The sequence below is a fragment of the Lolium rigidum genome, chromosome 1 (assembly GCF_022539505.1).
Source record: "Lolium rigidum isolate FL_2022 chromosome 1, APGP_CSIRO_Lrig_0.1, whole genome shotgun sequence".
In the NCBI taxonomy this organism is placed as follows: Eukaryota; Viridiplantae; Streptophyta; class Magnoliopsida; order Poales; family Poaceae; genus Lolium; species Lolium rigidum.
In genome coordinates, this window is record NC_061508.1 from 129,733,997 (window position 1) to 129,751,819 (window position 17,823).

At 44.0% G+C, this 17,823-nt stretch overlaps 1 protein-coding gene across 1 annotated transcript; it reads left to right on the top strand.

The window, feature by feature from the left end:
- Positions 1–3,306: 3,306 nt before the first annotated feature.
- LOC124682317 (cyclin-D4-2-like) lies at positions 3,307–5,485 on the top strand. Its single transcript, XM_047217033.1, has 6 exons — positions 3,307–3,606; positions 4,074–4,160; positions 4,255–4,353; positions 4,454–4,658; positions 4,748–4,860; positions 5,085–5,485. Exons 1-6 carry the CDS (start codon positions 3,307–3,309, stop codon positions 5,319–5,321), a joined length of 1,041 nt encoding a protein of 346 aa, XP_047072989.1. The 3' UTR covers positions 5,322–5,485.
- The last annotated feature ends 12,338 nt before the right edge of the window (positions 5,486–17,823 follow it).

Below are 17,823 nucleotides of genomic sequence, written 5' to 3' on the forward strand. Positions count from 1 at the left end.
CTAGAGTTTTCGTGGATTGTTCACCCCTCCTTTCAGCCCACCCATTCTCTTTTTCTACTTGGGCTAGAACAAGAGACACGAAATAAGCAACCGTCATTCAGGTGGCCTGGCAGCCTCAATATGCCTACGTATTTCTTTTCTCATTATCTCATAAATAAAATCTCAAGAGGGAAATAACACGTCCATAAATCATTTCTACCTAGAAATGTAGGCCGTGTCTTAAATAAAAAATGAGGCCATATATTTAAGAACAGGAATGTTACAGTCATGTACTCATGTATGTATTCCGGCCTCTCTACTTAGTTTCCTCACTAACTTTGCCCTTTGCTAAGTTTTCATTTTCTTTGTACAAATTATTCTCGCAAATATCGACACGAAGCCTTAGACTGAGATCCATACATGAGGAGGACCAACTAAGAATTTACAGGTGAAACAATGAGATTCATACATGAGTGAGGTTGACTAAAAGCTTACATGTGGAAACATGAGATCCAAAAATATGTGGGATCATTGAGAGGTGATCGGAAAAGCCTCATCTAAAGTAGGATAACATTAAAGAAATCCACGGGGAATAGAATTGTTAAAATAAAGTTGATATATCTCATCCACCATGCAGCAAGAATTAAGACTCACCATCCTTCCTTTCCGACATATACCATCATAACCAAGAACCCTCTCCGGTTCTTCGATTTCGCCCTCCTTCCTTCCCGGCAACATGACTATAGTATGCAAGAACTCTCTTTGCTTCTTCCATTTCTTTTTTGCTTCACACCCATACCGCTCAACAAGTTGTTCAACCACTCTAGGAAGAACACCTCCATTGACAAGTCCACTGCACGGGCCTCGATAGCCGTCCTAGCCTGCCACACCACTAGATAGTCTTGCTGAGCCCTTCTTCACCGAGTTGATGAAAGGGTCGCTGCCGCAAAAGGAGATCCACGAGGAGGTAGATGATGATGAAGTAGATGATGACACAGTCATATGCTTCATAGTTATGGCACTCCCCATTGGCAAGAAGTTTGTCCGCACGGAAGGCGATGGAGCAGGACAGTCCTCCAAACGTTGCAATGCACAAAAGAAGGAGGTGGGAGAGGAGCAAAGAACATAAAGAGAAGACAACAAAAAATAGGAGACACCAATATTGGAGATATATGAAATTTAATCATTGATATTGATGAATAAAGTTTTTTTTAACTTTTTCCATCTCACTTCCGACCTCTCCAAGTAGTGGATTTGTGGCTTCACCATTTGAAGGAAAATCATATGTTGATTATTTTTGCCATTGTGATTTCTGCAAAGTGGCCAGATCATCAGTTACGAATTGAGGAATATAATCGATTATGAAATTAATAACCAGGTTGCAAATTGATCTATTGGTCATGTGCTTGAATAACCTCCCTTGGTCCTCAATGGCTATGGAGTATGGATTAAAGACAATTCGTACGACCGTATTAGGTGATTTAATTTGTCATGTGTTTCAAGCATTGGGACCCCAACATAGGCTAGGGGTGGCAACGCCTAGGCCGAGGCTCTATGGTAGACCATACCATGTAAACATCTGTGTCTACCCCTCTCAAACCTAATGGTATGAAAGGCGCACGTGATCAAGCAATATGCTAGTCTTCATGCGCTGGAACAGACGACGCTCGCCAGTCAAAAAAAGTTGTAATGTCGATGCTTCCCCACTATGAAGCACACATTCAATGCCCAACCGCACACTGATATCGACTAGGTCTCTAACTGAACACATTGCCACTGGGACTCGACACATATTGGAGTGACATCATGCACGATATAGGGATACCAACATGCAACATGACACACAATCGACGATCATTGTTTTACATGTCTCGCATGCTCCCATGGTGCACACTTGTAAATTAGCACACAACACACGTGAGAAGGCTCGGTGATGAGCGACCCATAGCAGCTACCAGCCGCCATGTGGCATAACTTGTTCTGCACGTGTTCATCAACCTTGTGATCACCACAAACTCCAATATGCATAAATATAAAAGATGTTATGGATTGGAGCTTTATGGTTGACTGTCTATGAATGTACCACCACAAGTGATGTTTTTTTTGCGCGTAGAGGTTAGGAGAAAGAATGTATTGATTTCTCGTAGCAATACTTTGCTTAATTAGGGTGGGTAGACACAATGTGTGCCAAATTAGGGTACCAAATTGAAAATTTGGCTTTTGGCATCAGGCCCCCTCCATTGTGAGCGAACTAGAGCAACTTATTGACTTCATGGGGTAAAAAAGACTAAGGGCATGTGCAATAGTTTAGATATATACCGTATGTAAAGATTATCCACGTAATCTATAAACGGCAATACAGATAGTATGTACAACAGTGTTGTAATTTCAAGATCTAGAGACAAACTACTAACCGCTCGTTAAAAGGAGAAGGACTGAGATAGTGGGCCAAGATTTACCAACGACCTAGCATACAATGGCGAAAAAGACCTTGGTAGTCAGCGAGAATTACGGGAATAGACCCTCGTTCTCTCCCCATTCTATCTGCTCCACGTCAGAAAAAATCTAATATGGTACCTCTTACAAACAGCTTACCTAGACTGTTGTACGTGCCCTAACCGCTGATAGAACGATTGGTTGTAAACATGCCCGAAAACTGAATGTTTAGGCACAAACTAATATAAATGTAAAACCAAAGGTTTGATAAGAACGCTAAAGTTGTATCAGCATGAAAACAAAGCCGAATGTGAGGTCCGATAGGGTGTAATACTTGCTGAATATGTTATACCGGTTGTCGTGTTCAAATGGAAAGAAAAAGGAGTGAACCAATGTCGCAAAGCGTTTACACGGCCAGTACAACTGATGATATCAACGGCAACACTTTCCCCTCAAAAGTAAATATCGACGCCAACGTTTCGGTCTCGCAGGTTGCCATTCATCCCAAATCTCAACCGCCCATTCACGTTCGGACGGCCCCTGTCGCTCCCGCCTCTTCCCGAACGTCGGATCCAGCGCATCGCACCGCAAACACTCCTATCCTTTTCTGCATCCACGGCGAGCGTCCCGGCCCCTCCCTCCATTCCCGCTCCGTCTGTCTCAATTTTTGCCTGCCGCCGCGTGGGCTTTCCCGAAATACTCCGTTCCCCCAGTACAAAGCGCACGGCGGCAGCAGCAGCACCGCAGAGCGCCTCGTCCTCCTTTTTCCTTGACCACCAGTCCACCACTACCTAGTACCAGTCGCCATTCGCCAACCAAGAAAGGAGAGAAGGGAGCAGGAGGAGGAAGAAAGAGCTGGGAGGCCAGGCCTTGCTTTTAGGATATCTACGAATGGCTCCGAGCTGCTACGACGTGGCCGCGTCTATGCTCCTCTGCCCCGAGGACAGCATCGACATCATGTGCTTGGAGGAGGAGGAGGATGTGGTGGCGCCGGCGGGGAAGAGGCGAGGCCGGTCGCCGGACGCGGATTTCGGGGCGGACTTGTTCCCGCCGCAGACGGAGGAATGCGTGGCCGGTTTGGTGCGGAGAGAGCCGGAGCACATGCCCCGGGCGGACTACGGCGACAGGCTTCGCGCCGGCGGCGGCCTGGATCTCCGCGTCCGCAGGGTGGCCGTGGATTGGATTTGGAAGGTGCGTTCTCGATTGTCGACTGGGCCAGGGAAAGTGAAACAAGCGTTTTTCTTGCTATTTCTGCCGCGTTCCCATGATTTACGCTGTCCATTTAGTAGTAGAAAAATGGGGGTCTACCGTATTTGGATATAAACACATGCTTCGATCTTTTTCGTTTTTCCAAGGTCGTAATTTGTGGCGCGTAGCAGAGCAATTTTCGCCAACATTTTACTCATCTAGGCTACGGGCGGTAACAAAACCTCCTGTAGTAGCGACGAAAATCTTGGGGGCCATCTCGGCGAAAGCACTGGCTATTTTCCTGGTTTCCTGGTTCACGGGACGTCGGGATGCATTGTCTGATTGCAGTAGCAGTACAAGTCAATTTTCCTCAAAATGCAGCACTACATGTTATTTCCCGCTAAAAAAAACCCCGTCCTCTTTCGATCTAATGTGCATGTGGTAGCTTACTCGTTCAGATCTCTCGACAGGTTTACACATACTACAATTTTGGACCTCTGACTGCCTACCTGGCTGTGAATTACCTGGACCGTTTCCTCTCGCGGTACGAGCTGCCGGTAAGAATCTTAGGATATTGCCTCGTCTCCAACCAATCTGAACAAGTAGCTAGACAGTGCTCTGAGCTTAACGCATTTTGTGCTCCAATTGCAGGAAGGCAAGGCTTGGACGACGCAGCTGCTCTCGGTGGCTTGCTTGTCTTTGGCTGCTAAGATGGAGGAAACTTATGTCCCGCCATCTCTGGATCTTCAGGTGAGCTTGTAGCGTCAGGCCGCCTTGCAATGCACACTGTGTCCATCTTGGCTTTCATTATCTGTATCTCCAGTCTAAGCATTGGTTACCATCTGATCAGATCGGCGAAGAACGGTACCTGTTCGAGGCCAAGACGATCCAGAAAATGGAGCTTCTCGTTCTGAGCACCCTCAATTGGAGAATGCAGGCCGTGACCCCTTTCTCCTACATCGACCACTTCCTGGACCTGCTCAACGGCGGCAATGCGACGCCGCGAGGCTGGCTCTTCCAATCGTCATCGGAGCTCATCTTGTCCGTAGCCAGAGGTACCATTTCTGATCGTGGTTCGATCCTTGAAATCCATAATGGTATCTCGTTCTTGGACTCTATCTGATCTGCGGGAAATGCATGGTAGGAACCGTATGCCTGGGGTTTCGACCCTCGGAGATCGCCGCCGCCGTGGCCGCAGTCGTGGTCGGAGACGTGAACGATGCTGACCTCGCAAAGGCTTGCACCCATGTAGATAAGGTACATCCAAAGTTCATTTCGTCCTGATTGCTAATAATTTAGACAAATGCAACTGATCGCTTGGATCCACACATTGATTGCTCACGCGTAGTATGATCCGTATGTAGTACTACTATCCTAAGCACAGTGTCCTCGTACAAATGCGTGAAGTGCATTCATGTCCATATGAGCTCGGGGAGTTAATGTGTTACTGATTGATGCCGTCTCTGTCTCTGCCTCTGCAGGCGAGGGTGCTGCGATGCCAGCAGCAGCTGATGCTGCATCATCGTCGGTCGGCCATGGCCTCCTCCTCCTACTCCCCTGCGCCATCGAGCCCTGTTGGGGTGCTGGACGCTAGCTGCCTCAGCTGCAAAAGCGATGATGCCACAACTATTGCCGCACATGGAAGCTGCTTCCATGATGGCTCGCCGGTTACCAGCAAGAGGAGGAAGATCAGCATGACCGGTCAAAGCGCCCAATGATAGGTCACTCCGCTGTACACTTGTCTCAGCAAAGGGAGCGGACTCCAAAAAACAAAAGCCTGATGTTTTCGATTGCAACGACGACTGCATAAAAAGGGGCCGAAAACAAAAGAAGGGGACCAAAAAGGAGGGAGTTTTGACATGGCGAGATGGCAGGAAGCTGATGAATAAAGAGCCGAGGTTGACAACACCAAATCGCTGAGCTTTTTTATGGGAGGCAGCAGCCTCGGTGTGCCACACAAAGCTAAATGCGATTGGATGATCAGCAGTTGCTGATGGGACATGAGTAGGCAAGTAGTACAACAAGAACTAGGAACTCACATCCACTAGTTGTATTATATCCTTTTCATTTTTCCCTTTACAATTTGTAAGCGAGGAGCTGTCCATTTTGTGGTCAAGAATGATCATGCAACTGCATAATATAACCCAAAAGATTCTTTTAAAGAAAATCAGAAATTGAGGGAGAATAGTTCGCTTTGTGCTCGCCATGCAGCTGCATAATAATAATAAGATAACCTTTATATTTTTGTCAAACTTCTTAATTAATAGAATGGGGCAAAAGTTCTGCCCCTGTTTTTTTCAAAAAGAAAAAAACAAACGAGGGAGAGCGCTTCCTTGATACTGTAACAAACACTGTATATCTTGTTATTAGTTTTTTCCTTCTTTGTATCTTGGCCTGCCTAATGTGCTGTCTACTCCCTTTGTCCGCGAATAAGTCTACGTTTTCCTTTTTAGAAGTCAAATACTTTTAAATTTGACCAATTTTTCACACAAAATAGCAATATATGTGACAACAAATTACTTAATTATTAAACTACATGTCAAGATGAATCTAGCCATATTAATTTAGTGACATAAATGCTGCTGCTTTTTCCTCGAAATTTAGTCAAAGTTATTAGAGTTTGACTTAAGACATGTTCTAAAATACACTTATTTGTGAACGGAGGAAGTATATTGTGCTTGACTGCTTGTCTAGTTTGAAGGCCATGAGCATGGGTTATCAAGGAATTAAAAGAAAGGGCCGTTGTCTGGAGGAACCTTGGGAACACAAACTTACAATAGGTGGCCATATGTCTCACTGGTCAGTTTAGTAGGTGCCGTTGTTTTTTATAATCACAGTGGATATTAAAAATATTATTACTAATAATCCCATACCAAGGTGGATCTGATCCTAGTCACATTTCAAATGTGATCTATCGCCCAATTGACTATGTTTAGCTAATTAAAACTGATGTATAATGATATTTGCTATCAATATTGTACAATTGTACCTAGCCATACCCTCTTATTTGCATTGGGAAGTTCACAACTGATCACCAGTCTCTAGTAGGTACTATGAGTACATGTGATACATCCTCATAACTGAATGCAAACATATCAAATCAGATTTATAATCATAACTATGAACATGCCTAATACCCACATGGCTGAGTGGTAACATGTTCCCAAACGTATCTACTTTCCCGAACACTTTTGCTGTTGTTTTCCCTCTAATTTGTGTGTTTTTGAATGAAACTAACACTGACTAATTTTGTTTTCAGCAGAATTGCTCTGGTGTCTCGTTTTTGTGTAGAAATCCAACTTTCAGGAAAATCCCCGGAAATTATCGCAAAGTCCCTATTTTACCCGAAGACTCACTGAGCCAGAAGATACACGGGAGGGGGGGCACACCATGCCTAAGAGCGGGCCACCCCCTGGCCGCGCCTAGGGGTGGTGTGGCCGCCTCGGGCACCTCCTCGCCCCCTCCTCCTGGCTATATAAGCCCCTGACCTAAAAAAACATAGAAAGTATTCCGCTGCTTCACCGCCACCGAAAACCCCAATTCGGGAACCAGAAACTCCGTTCTGGCACCCTGCCGGGACGGGAAATTGGAGGAGATCATCGCCATCATCATCACCGACACCTCTCCATAAACCATCTATGATTCCCCCATCCATGTTTGAGTAATTCCCCCGTTGTAGGCTGAAGGGGATGGTAGGGAGTGGATGAGATCATTGATGTAATAGCTATAAGATTGTTAGGGGCATGGTTCCTAGTATCCGTTATTAGTACTTTTAACATTCTTCCAACTTGTTGTGCTTAATGCTTGTCACTTTTGGCCCGAGTGCCATGATCTCAGATCTGAACATGTTATTGATTCATGGGGATAATTATTGTTTTTTATCTTACCTGCAAGTTGTGTACACATAACATTGTCCGGAACTCGAGGCCCCAAAGTGACAACAATTGGGATAAATGGAGGGGATGGTTGTGATGTGAGGATCACGTGTGTTCATGGAGTGTTAATGCTTTGCTATGATGCTCTATTAAAAAGAGTACCTTAATTACCAGTAGATTCCCTTGAGGCCCCGCTGCAAACGGGCTGGTAGGACAAAATATGTCATGCAAGTTTCTCCTTGTGAGCACATATGACTAAATAGGATCCCACGCTTATGGTTAGTTAGTACTTGGATGCTTTTATCATTGTTACCTGCAAATGCGCATGTCTTGCTTATTATATGAATTATCTTATCCATGCAGCGTTCTTTCATCCATCCCTTGCCTACAATATTTTAATCCTGCTGTCTACTGCAATCACTTTTGCTGTTGTTTTTATTTCGTTACTATTGTTACTCCACTAATGCTACTGCTATAAAACTGTGGCTACTGATAAACTATTGCGAGCAAGTCTATTTTTAGGTGCAGCTGAATTGACATCTCATATGTTAAGACTTATAAATATTCTTTGGTTCCCCTTGTGTCGAATCAATAAATTTAGGTTTTACTTCCGTCGAAGACTATTACGATCCCCTATACTTGTGGGTCATCACCATCCTGATAAGATTTTTAAACCTGACCTCTACCCCATTTAGCCAATTGCCAAAAATATTTGTGCTTCGAGGTGGATGTAAGCTAGATCCTATCTGAATGATTGACCATGTAGCTTTAGCAAACCGGCAATGGAAGAAGAGAAGTTTTATTGTCGCACATTTCCTACGTGTCACTCCAACAACAAGAACAAAAATAACGTGGGGATTGCTGATAATCATGCGTTTGTCCGACAATATTCCTAGTAGAAGATTGATCCTATCCAACTTTTGGCAAAAGCCCACGCTCTTTGCCTAGAATTCAAACCTTAGCAGTGCTATGCTTCGGGAGTAACACCATGGTCGAGAGAAATGGACAACGGGGTTTAGGTGTCTATTAGTTTAATCAAGCGAACTTTCCAATTTTTAGAACAAGGAACAAGTTGCTATCCTTGGAGTTTTTTTATCGATGGCGGATGACAACAACCGGTTCTTAACTTGCGGCATGGCAATTTTTTGTTTCCAAAAGAAGTTCGTTCAGTATTTGTGGGTCGGCACCAGGTCGCCGTGGTGGGTCGGCACCAGGTCACCGTAAGTGCAAGCCGAGGCAGCGAATGGAGGGCTACTGCATGCTCTACGCCGACTACTTCGCTGACGATCCATTGCACGGTGAAGCTGTTTTTAGGCGTCGTTTCAGGATGAGCTGGAAGCTCTTTCTGAAAATTGTGAATGCCCTTCGAGATTACGACTCCTATTTTAGATGCATGTTGGATTGCACCAGCATGGAAGGGTTTTCCGCCCTCCAAAAGTGCACGGTGGCTATGCAGATGTTAGCATATGGAGCTCTTGGTGATTCTGTCGATGACTATCTTCGGATGGCGCAGTCCACCGCCCTTGATTGTTTCTACCGGTTCTGCAAGGCGGTGATAGCAGTGTTCGAGGACATCTACTTGAGATCACCCACTGTTGAAGACACTGCTAAGATCCTCGCTGTCAATGAAGCTCGAGGATTCCCAGGAATGCAGGGAATGTACAAGGGTCACAAAGAAGGCTGCACTGTGATACTTGAGGCAGTGGCTACCCATGATCTCTGGATTTGGCACTCCTTCTTTGGTATGCTGGGATCCAACAACGACATCAACGTCTTGCAGTGCTCGACGATCTTCTCCAAGCTTGTTGAGGGTCATGCTCCCTCAGACGCCTCCCAAAGGAGGTGAAGTTTGTCAAGAAACAAGAAGGTTGCCGAAAGGACGCCGAACGTGCATTTGGTGTGGGAGGTGATGAAATGTTGTGTGTGTGCTTACACAACATGATTATCGAGAATGAGCGGAAATATCCGGTTCCTCTGAACGAACAAGCTGCACCATATGACAGAGAGGATCCTCTTGCACAGCCTAACCACCAGGTCCGGCATCGTGGGATACGTTCATCGCTATACGTTAGGAGATTCGAGACTCCACAATGCATCAACAGTTGCAGGATGATCTGGTGGAGCATATATGGACGCTTCGAGGCAACACCAACAACTAGTTTTCATTTGATTTGTTTGAAAACTTGTCTTGTTTTGTTGAACTGTAACGTTTATTTGTAAAATAAGCAAAATGTTAGCAAAACTGGTCAAATTCGCCGAACTATGCTGGATATTTGATTTTGGTCCTTTTTAGGGACTTTTTTTTCTAAAAACGCCGAATAACGGGTGTCTACCGGGGAGACGGCTGGAACTTCCACGCTCCCCGATCAAAACTTTCGTCTAATCCAGCTTTATTTAGCGTCGGATTTGGCCGTATGAAACGCCAACGGTTGGAGATGCTCTTAGCTCTCAACTTTCATTCAAGATCCATGTGACCTGATCACGCGTGCACATCAATCACCTAACGCTTGGCTCAGGCATCGGATGTAGGCCATGATGCACTAGCTCTTGAAACACAGAAAGGGCAACAAATTAACCATTCAAAAGAATGGCTAGTCAATTCGTTAGTCGTTTATTTACGATACTAGCTTGTTTTTCTCTTCCCTTTGCTTGCAACATTAGCAGGCGTGCTGCCTCTCTAATATTGTTCTCTCTCGAATTACGACGAACCGGCAACGCAACAAGGTATGTACATACAAAGGAAAACCATTCCAGCAATGGCATGCAAAAAAAGCAAGAGGCGAGGACATGTAAAGAGTAGAAAACTGGACTGCAGGCTAACCTTTCTGCAGTATTTTTTCACCGACACCGTGCGGTGTGATGCAGTGCCTGCCTCCAACCGTAACTAATTCGTTCCATCCCTGCAGACTGCAGTGGCAGTAGTTAAGCATATCTAGTTGGACCATAGATCTATATGCAGGATGGATAAGATTTATTGTTGTTAATATCCATATGCAAGAAAATTAGGGAGACTAGGGGAGCTTTGTCTAGTTTTAATGTTTCTTTTGTTGGGTGAGACGCAAACCAAGCTGTTCATCTTTACGCTAAGCAAACTAGCTCGATTAGGAGGAGATGTCCGTGGATCAATTGTAGCCCATGTGCTCAAGCCAAGCTGTTCATCTTTACGCTAACCAAGCTCGACCTTCAGGGACGCTGGCGGGCTCGTTGGGGTGTTTGCGAAAGCAAAGCAAGGCTTTTGCCATTACCGGCGACGACGACGTCCTTGGACGCCGTTCACCTTCTTGGAGGCGTGGCCACGACACACAACTTGTCGCCAGTTGCCTGCCCCTGGGCTCTGTCTGCTACCCTAGTTACTAGTGATCCATCCGAGCTCCTCCTCGAAACCCCTTTCGTTGAGGCCATGCGTCGAGCGTACCCGGCTCCATATAGACGGTGTGTCTCCCCTCCGCGCGACCATTCCCGAGCCTAGGGTGGCCGTCTCGTGGTGCGTCGTTGCAGGAGGCACCCCGGTGTTCTTCAACAGCTGGTGGTTTGTCGTGATTGGCATGCGCTGAGACTTAGGCGTTCTCTTGGGGTGGGTGCCGAAGCCTCCGCGAAAGCATTGCACAGCTGGCCTGTGCCGACACCGATGACGCTCGCGAGCGCCATTTTCCTTCCCGGAGGCGCCGTCATGAAGCTTCCCCTTCGAGCTCGGAGTTTCGCCGGCTTCACTAGCGTAGTTAGCCGGATCTCGGGGTGTTGGTGGTCCTCTGTTTTGACAGGATGCTCGGTGTGCTAGTCCCGCATGGTTCGGATCCGCGGAGTGGCGGCTCGGGGCTTGGGGTCTCAAGCCGAGCCGCCGGTGTTTTGTCGAAGTCTTGGGCGCTCTTGGAGATCCCGTAGTTTAGGGCTTTGCCCTGGTCTGCTTGTTCCTTTGTAGTAGGCTTTAGCTCTTCACCACCTGGGCTTGTATCTAGAGCTGGTATCCCCAGTTTTTTCTTTTCTTTTCTCTTTCTTTGTTGCATGCTACCTTGTACTCCTTGCCGATCGATGGCTTTGTTAATTCAAAGCTGGGCTCGTCGAGCCTTATGTTTAAAATATTGTCATTTATTGTTTTATTTTTTTGTGACACTATTCATGTTATTTTGTTTTCTATGTATGTGTTACTAATTTGCATTGGTACTAAAAATTCTAAGGATTGTGAACACATGTCTTGTGACCATTCACATTTTTTTATAGAAACTATTAACATTTGAATTTGAATTTTTAGAAGTAATAATATCATAATATCATGTAAAAGCTGGTACCACTAGATACGTTCCCATAAGATTTCTAAACAGACAATGTTTGTGAGCTCCTCCGTCGTGCCTTTTCTTAAGGTAGTGGTTCGAAACTTGTCTTTGGGATGAAAATCCTGAGATCGCCCACTTACGATGAATCCTTTTTGATAGGGTTTGTGGAATACCGAGAGGGCCCTAGGCTGAGCATGAGATTTGCCTGGTGCTCAATGCACTATATTAGATGCTCACCGGAACATGAGGAGCTGGTCCGGTGGAAGCTTGATTCAATCTTCTCTATAATTGTAATATATATATATGGGTTTTGAAGTTATAAGATAAATTCAAAAAAAATTGTGCATGTACGTATTAGAATGACCTTTATACATTAGCAAAGTTTTCCAAATGAATCGTCTAATTCGATCACACTTTTATAACAATATATATAAAAAAATTGTAGATATCAGACGAAAATATATTTTATTATCTATCTAATGATATTAATTTTGTATTTTACATGTTAATATTTTTTGGTAAAAACATAATTAAACTTGACATAGTAAGGCTTGAACTTTGAGATAGAGGTAGTAGCAAATTAGAGAAGTCAACCAAAGCATGAGCAGATGTAGCTCCTTTCGCCGTCGCATGCACTTGCTTTAGCTCGATCATGAACACATCAAAGTTGTGTCGTGTCATGATAGCCTAGCCGGGGGTGGAATCATTGCGGAGATCGTGTAGCCACCAGATCCAATCCACGGCGATTCGTGCACGCTTACGAGCGGAACGACTTATATTTTTTTTTATGAGATGGAACGACTTATATTGTGTGTGCTTGAAACTTGAAACGCAAACTGGGAAAGAGTCCTCGGCCCAACGCATGCGCGACACTGGACTGGATGCACCATTCAGATTGTGTCATGATCCACCAACCAATACGGCAGCCAGCACAAACGCTATCGCTCAGTTATTGCGAGCGGTAATATCGCTCGCCCGCTCCCGTTTGCAGGCCGCGGCCCATTAGCACGTTACTGGTTGTGGTTGGCACGAATGGAGTCATTCGTTTCTTGTTTTTTTTTTCCGCTAACTTGAAATGGGTAGGGGGCACCCACCAACAAGTCTGTTTTTCTTTGTTTCCTGTCCCTTTTTTTGGCTGACGGGAACGGGGAACATATTACATATGCACGATTTTTTCCTTTTTTTTCATTTTTTCTCTTTTAATTTTTAGAAATGTAATTTTGTCGAAATAGTGAACATTTTTTAACACATGAACCATTTTTTAAATAATTATTTTATAAAAATTTATTAACTAGTGAATAGTTTTTTAAACCAGTGAAAATTGTTGAACTCCTGAACAATGTTTCAAAATCAATTTTTTTGTACAACTTTATTAACTTGTGAACAGTTTTTAACTTGTGAGCATTTTTTTAACTAGTGAATATTTTTTATCTTGTGAACAACGTCATGAATCATATACATGATATGATGAACATGTTGATGTTCGCAATTGAAGCTACATCATCTCTTGTGATGATCGGACTTGGTGTAGTGGATTTGGTTCGTGTAATCACTAAGACAATGCGAGGGATATTGTTTTGAGTGGGAGTTCACCTAGTTAATTTTAAGAATTAATAGTAAACTCAATTTATCATGAACTTAGTCTAAACTCTTTGCAAATATGTTGTAGATTATGGCGACCCCTACCATCAACTTTAATTCGTTCCTAGAGAAAGAAAAGCTGAAAAACAATGGAAGCAACCTTACGGACTGGTTCCGTAATTTGAGGATTGTCCTCACTGCTGGACAACTGCTCTATGTGCTCGATGCACCGCTGGGTGACCCACCTGCAGAAACAACTACCGATGAGGCGAAAAATGTTTACCTCACTCGGAAAACTCATTACTCCACAGTTCAGTGTGCCATCCTCTACGGTTTAGAATCGGAGCTTCAGAAACACTTTGAGACCCACGACCCTCATGATATAATCAGTGAGCTCAAAATGATATTTGAAACTCATGCGGCCGTGGAAAGCTATGATGCTTCTGAAATGTTCTTTAAATGTAAGATGGAAGAGGGAAACATTGTTAGCGAGCACGTGCTTAAGATGTCTGGGCACGCGAAGAAACTCCAAGACTTGGGAATAATGATTCCTAACACCTTGGGGATTCATCGTGTTCTTTAATCACTGCCACCTAGTTACAAGAACTTCATGATGAACTACAACATGCAGTGCATGGATAAGACGTTACCTGAACTCTTCTCAATGCTGAAAACTGCTGAAGTGGAGATAAAGAAAGAGCACCAAGTGTTGATGGTCAATAAGACCACCAAGTTCAAGAAGCAGGACAAGCCTACGGAAAAGGGTAAATTCAAGAAGGGTGGCAAGAAAGCTGATGCGCCTGCTAAGAAACCCAAGCCTGGCCCCAAACCTGATGTCGTGTGCTATTACTACAAAGAAGAGGGACACTGGAAGTGGAACTGCTCAAAGTACCTGGCAGATCTGAAGAGTGGCAACATCAAAAAGAAAGGTATATCTGATATACATGTTATTGATGTGTATCTTACTAGTAATCGTAGTAGTGCCTGGGTATTTGATATTGGTTCGGTTGCTCACATTTGTAACTCGAAACAGGAGCTACGGAATAAACGAAGACTAGCAAGAGACGAGGTGATGATGCGCGTTGGAAATGGATCCAAGGTTGATGTGATTATTGTCGGCATGCTCCTCCTACATCTACCATCGGGATTAGTTTCAAATCTGAATAATTGTTATTTGGTGCCTGCGTTAAGCATGGACATTATATCTGGATCTTGTTTATTGCAAAGTGGTTATTCATTCAAGTTGAGAATAATGGTTGTTTGATTTATATGAATAATATCTTTTATGGTCATGCACCTAAGATGAATGGTTTATTCTTGTTAAATCTCGATAGTAGTGATACACATATACATTACATTGATGCTAAACGGAGATACTAAATGATAATTCTACCTACATGTGGCAGTGTCGTCTTGGTCATATTGGAGTGAAGCGCATGAAGAAACTCCATTCAGATGGATTACTTGAATCACTTGATTTTGAATCACTTGATAGATGCGAAGCATGTCTGGTGGGAAAAATGACTAAGACTCCATTCTCTAGTGTTATGAAGCGAGCTCAGACTTGTTGGAAATCATTGATGCGTGTAATTGACACGTCCGTTGGGAACCCCAAGAGGAAGGTGTGATGCGCACAGCAGCAAGTTTCCCTCAGTAAGAAACCAAGGTTTAATCGAACCAGTAGGAGTCAAGAAGCACGTTGAAGGTTGATGGCGGCGGGATGTAGTGCGGCGCAACACCGCAGATTCCGGCGCCAACGTGGAACCTGCACAACACAACCAAAGTACTTTGCCCCAACGAAACGAAGTGAGGTTGTCAATCTCACCGGCTTGCTGTAACAAAGGATTAACCGTATTGTGTGGAAGATGATTGTTTGCAAGAAAACAGTAAAGAACAAGTATTGCAGCAGATTTGTATTTCAGTATAAAAGAATGGATCGGGGTCCACAGTTCACTAGAGGTGTCTCTCCCATAAGATAAAAGCATGTTGGGTGAACAAATTACAGTCGGGCAATTGACAAATAGAGAGGGCATAACAATGCACATACATGACATGATAAATATAGTGAGATTTAATTGGGCATTACGACAAAGTACATAGACCGCCATCCAAACTTGCATCTATGCCTAAAAAGTCCACCTTCGAGGTTATCATCCGAACCCCTCCAGTATTAAGTTGCTAACAACGGACAATTGCATTAAGTATTGCGCGTAATGTAATCAATAACTACATCCTCGGACATAGCATCAATGTTTTATCCCTAGTGGCAACAAAGACATCCATAACCTTAGGGGTTTCTGTCACTCCCCGCATTCACTGAGACATGAACCCACTATCGAGCATAAATACTCCCTCTTGGAGTTACTAGCATCAAGTTGGCCAGAGCCTCTACTAATAACGGAGAGCATGCAAGATCATAAACAACACATAGGTAATAACTTGATAATTAACATAACATGGTATTCTCTATCCATCGGATCCCGACAAACACAACATATAGTATTACAGTATAGATGATCTTGATCATGTTAGGCAGCTCACAAGATCCAACAATGAAGCACAATGAGGAGAAGACAACCATCTAGCTACTGCTATGGACCCTTAGTCCAGGGGTGAACTACTCACTCATCACTCCGGAGGCGACCGTGGCGGTGAAGAGTCCTCCGGGAGATGAATCCCCTCCGGCAGGGTGCCGGAGGAGATCTCCAGAATCCCCCGAGATGGGATTGGCGGCGGCGGCGTCTCTGGAAGGTTTTCCGTATCGTCGCTCTCGGTACTGGGGGTTTCACGACGGAGGCTTTAAGTAGGCGGAAGGGCAACGTGGGGGGCCACACGAGGGCCCCACGCCATAGGTCGGCGCGGCCAGGGCCCGGCCGCGCCGCCCCATGGTGGCGGCGCCTCGTGGCCCCACTTCGACTCCTCTTCGGTCTTCCGGAAGCTTCGTGGCAAAATAGGACCCTGGGCGTTGATTTCGTCCAATTCCGAGAATATTTCGTTACTAGGATTTCGAAACCAAAAACAGCAGTAAAACAAAGAATCGGCTCTTCGGCATCTTGTTAATAGGTTAGTTCCGTAAAATGCACGAATATGACATAAAGTGTGCATAAATCATGTAGATATCATCAATAATGTGGCATGGAACACAAGAAATTATCGATACGTCGGAGACGTATCAGCATCCCCAAGCTTAGTTCTCGCTCGTCCCGAGCGGTGCAAAACGATAACAAAGATAATTTCGAAGTGACATGCCATCATAACCTTGATCATACTATTTGTAAACATATGTAATGAATGCAGCGATCAAAACAATGGTAATGACATGAGTAAACAAGTGAATCATAAAGCAAAGACTTTTCATGAATAGTACTTCAAGACAAGCATCAATAAGTCTTGCATAAGAGTTAACTCATAAAGCAATAAATCAAAGTAAAGATATTGAAGCAACACAAAGGAAGATTAAGTTTCAGCGGTTGCTTTCAACTTGTAACATGTATATCTCATGGATAATTGTCAACATAGAGTAATATAACAAGTGCAATATGCAAGTATGTAGGAATCAATGCACAGCTTCACACAAGTGTTTGCTTCTTGAGGTGGAGAGAGATAGGTGAACTGACTCAACATAAAAGTAAAAAGAATGGTCCTTCAAAGAGGAAAGCATCGATTGCTATATTTGTGCTAGAGCTTTTATTTTGAAAACATGAAACAATTTTGTCAACGGTAGTAATAAAGCATATGAGTTATGTAAATTATATCTTACAAGTTGCAAGTCTCATGCATAGTATACTAATAGTGCCCGCACCTTGTCCTAATTAGCTTGGACTACCGGATCATTGCAATACACATGTTTTAACCAAGTGTCACAAAGGGGTACCTCCATGCCGCCTGTACAAAGGTCTAAGGAGAAAGCTCGCATTTTGGGATTTCTCTTGATTATTCTCAACTTAGACATCCATACCGGGACAACATGGACAACAGATAATGGACTCCTCTTTAATGCATAAGCATGTGGCAACAATTATTATTCTCATATGAGATTGAGGATATATGTCCAAAACTGAAACTTCCACCATGAATCATGGCTTTAGTTAGCGTCCCAATGTTCTTCTCTAACAATATGCATGCTCCAACCATTAAGGTGGTAGATCTCTCTTACTTTAGACAAGACGGACATGCATAGCAACTCACATGATATTCAACAAAGAATAGTTGATGGCGTCCCCAGAAACATGGTTATCGCACAACAAGCAACTTAATAAGAGATAAAGTGCATAAGTACATATTCAATACCACAATAGTTTTTAAGCTATTTGTCCCATGAGCTATATATTGCAAAGGTGAATGATGGAATTTTAAAGGTAGCACTCAAGCAATTTACTTTGGAATGGCGGATAAATACCATGTAGTAGGTAGGTATGGTGGACACAAATGGCATAGTAGTTGGCTCAAGGATTTTGGATGCATGAGAAGTATTCCCTCTCGATACAAGGTTT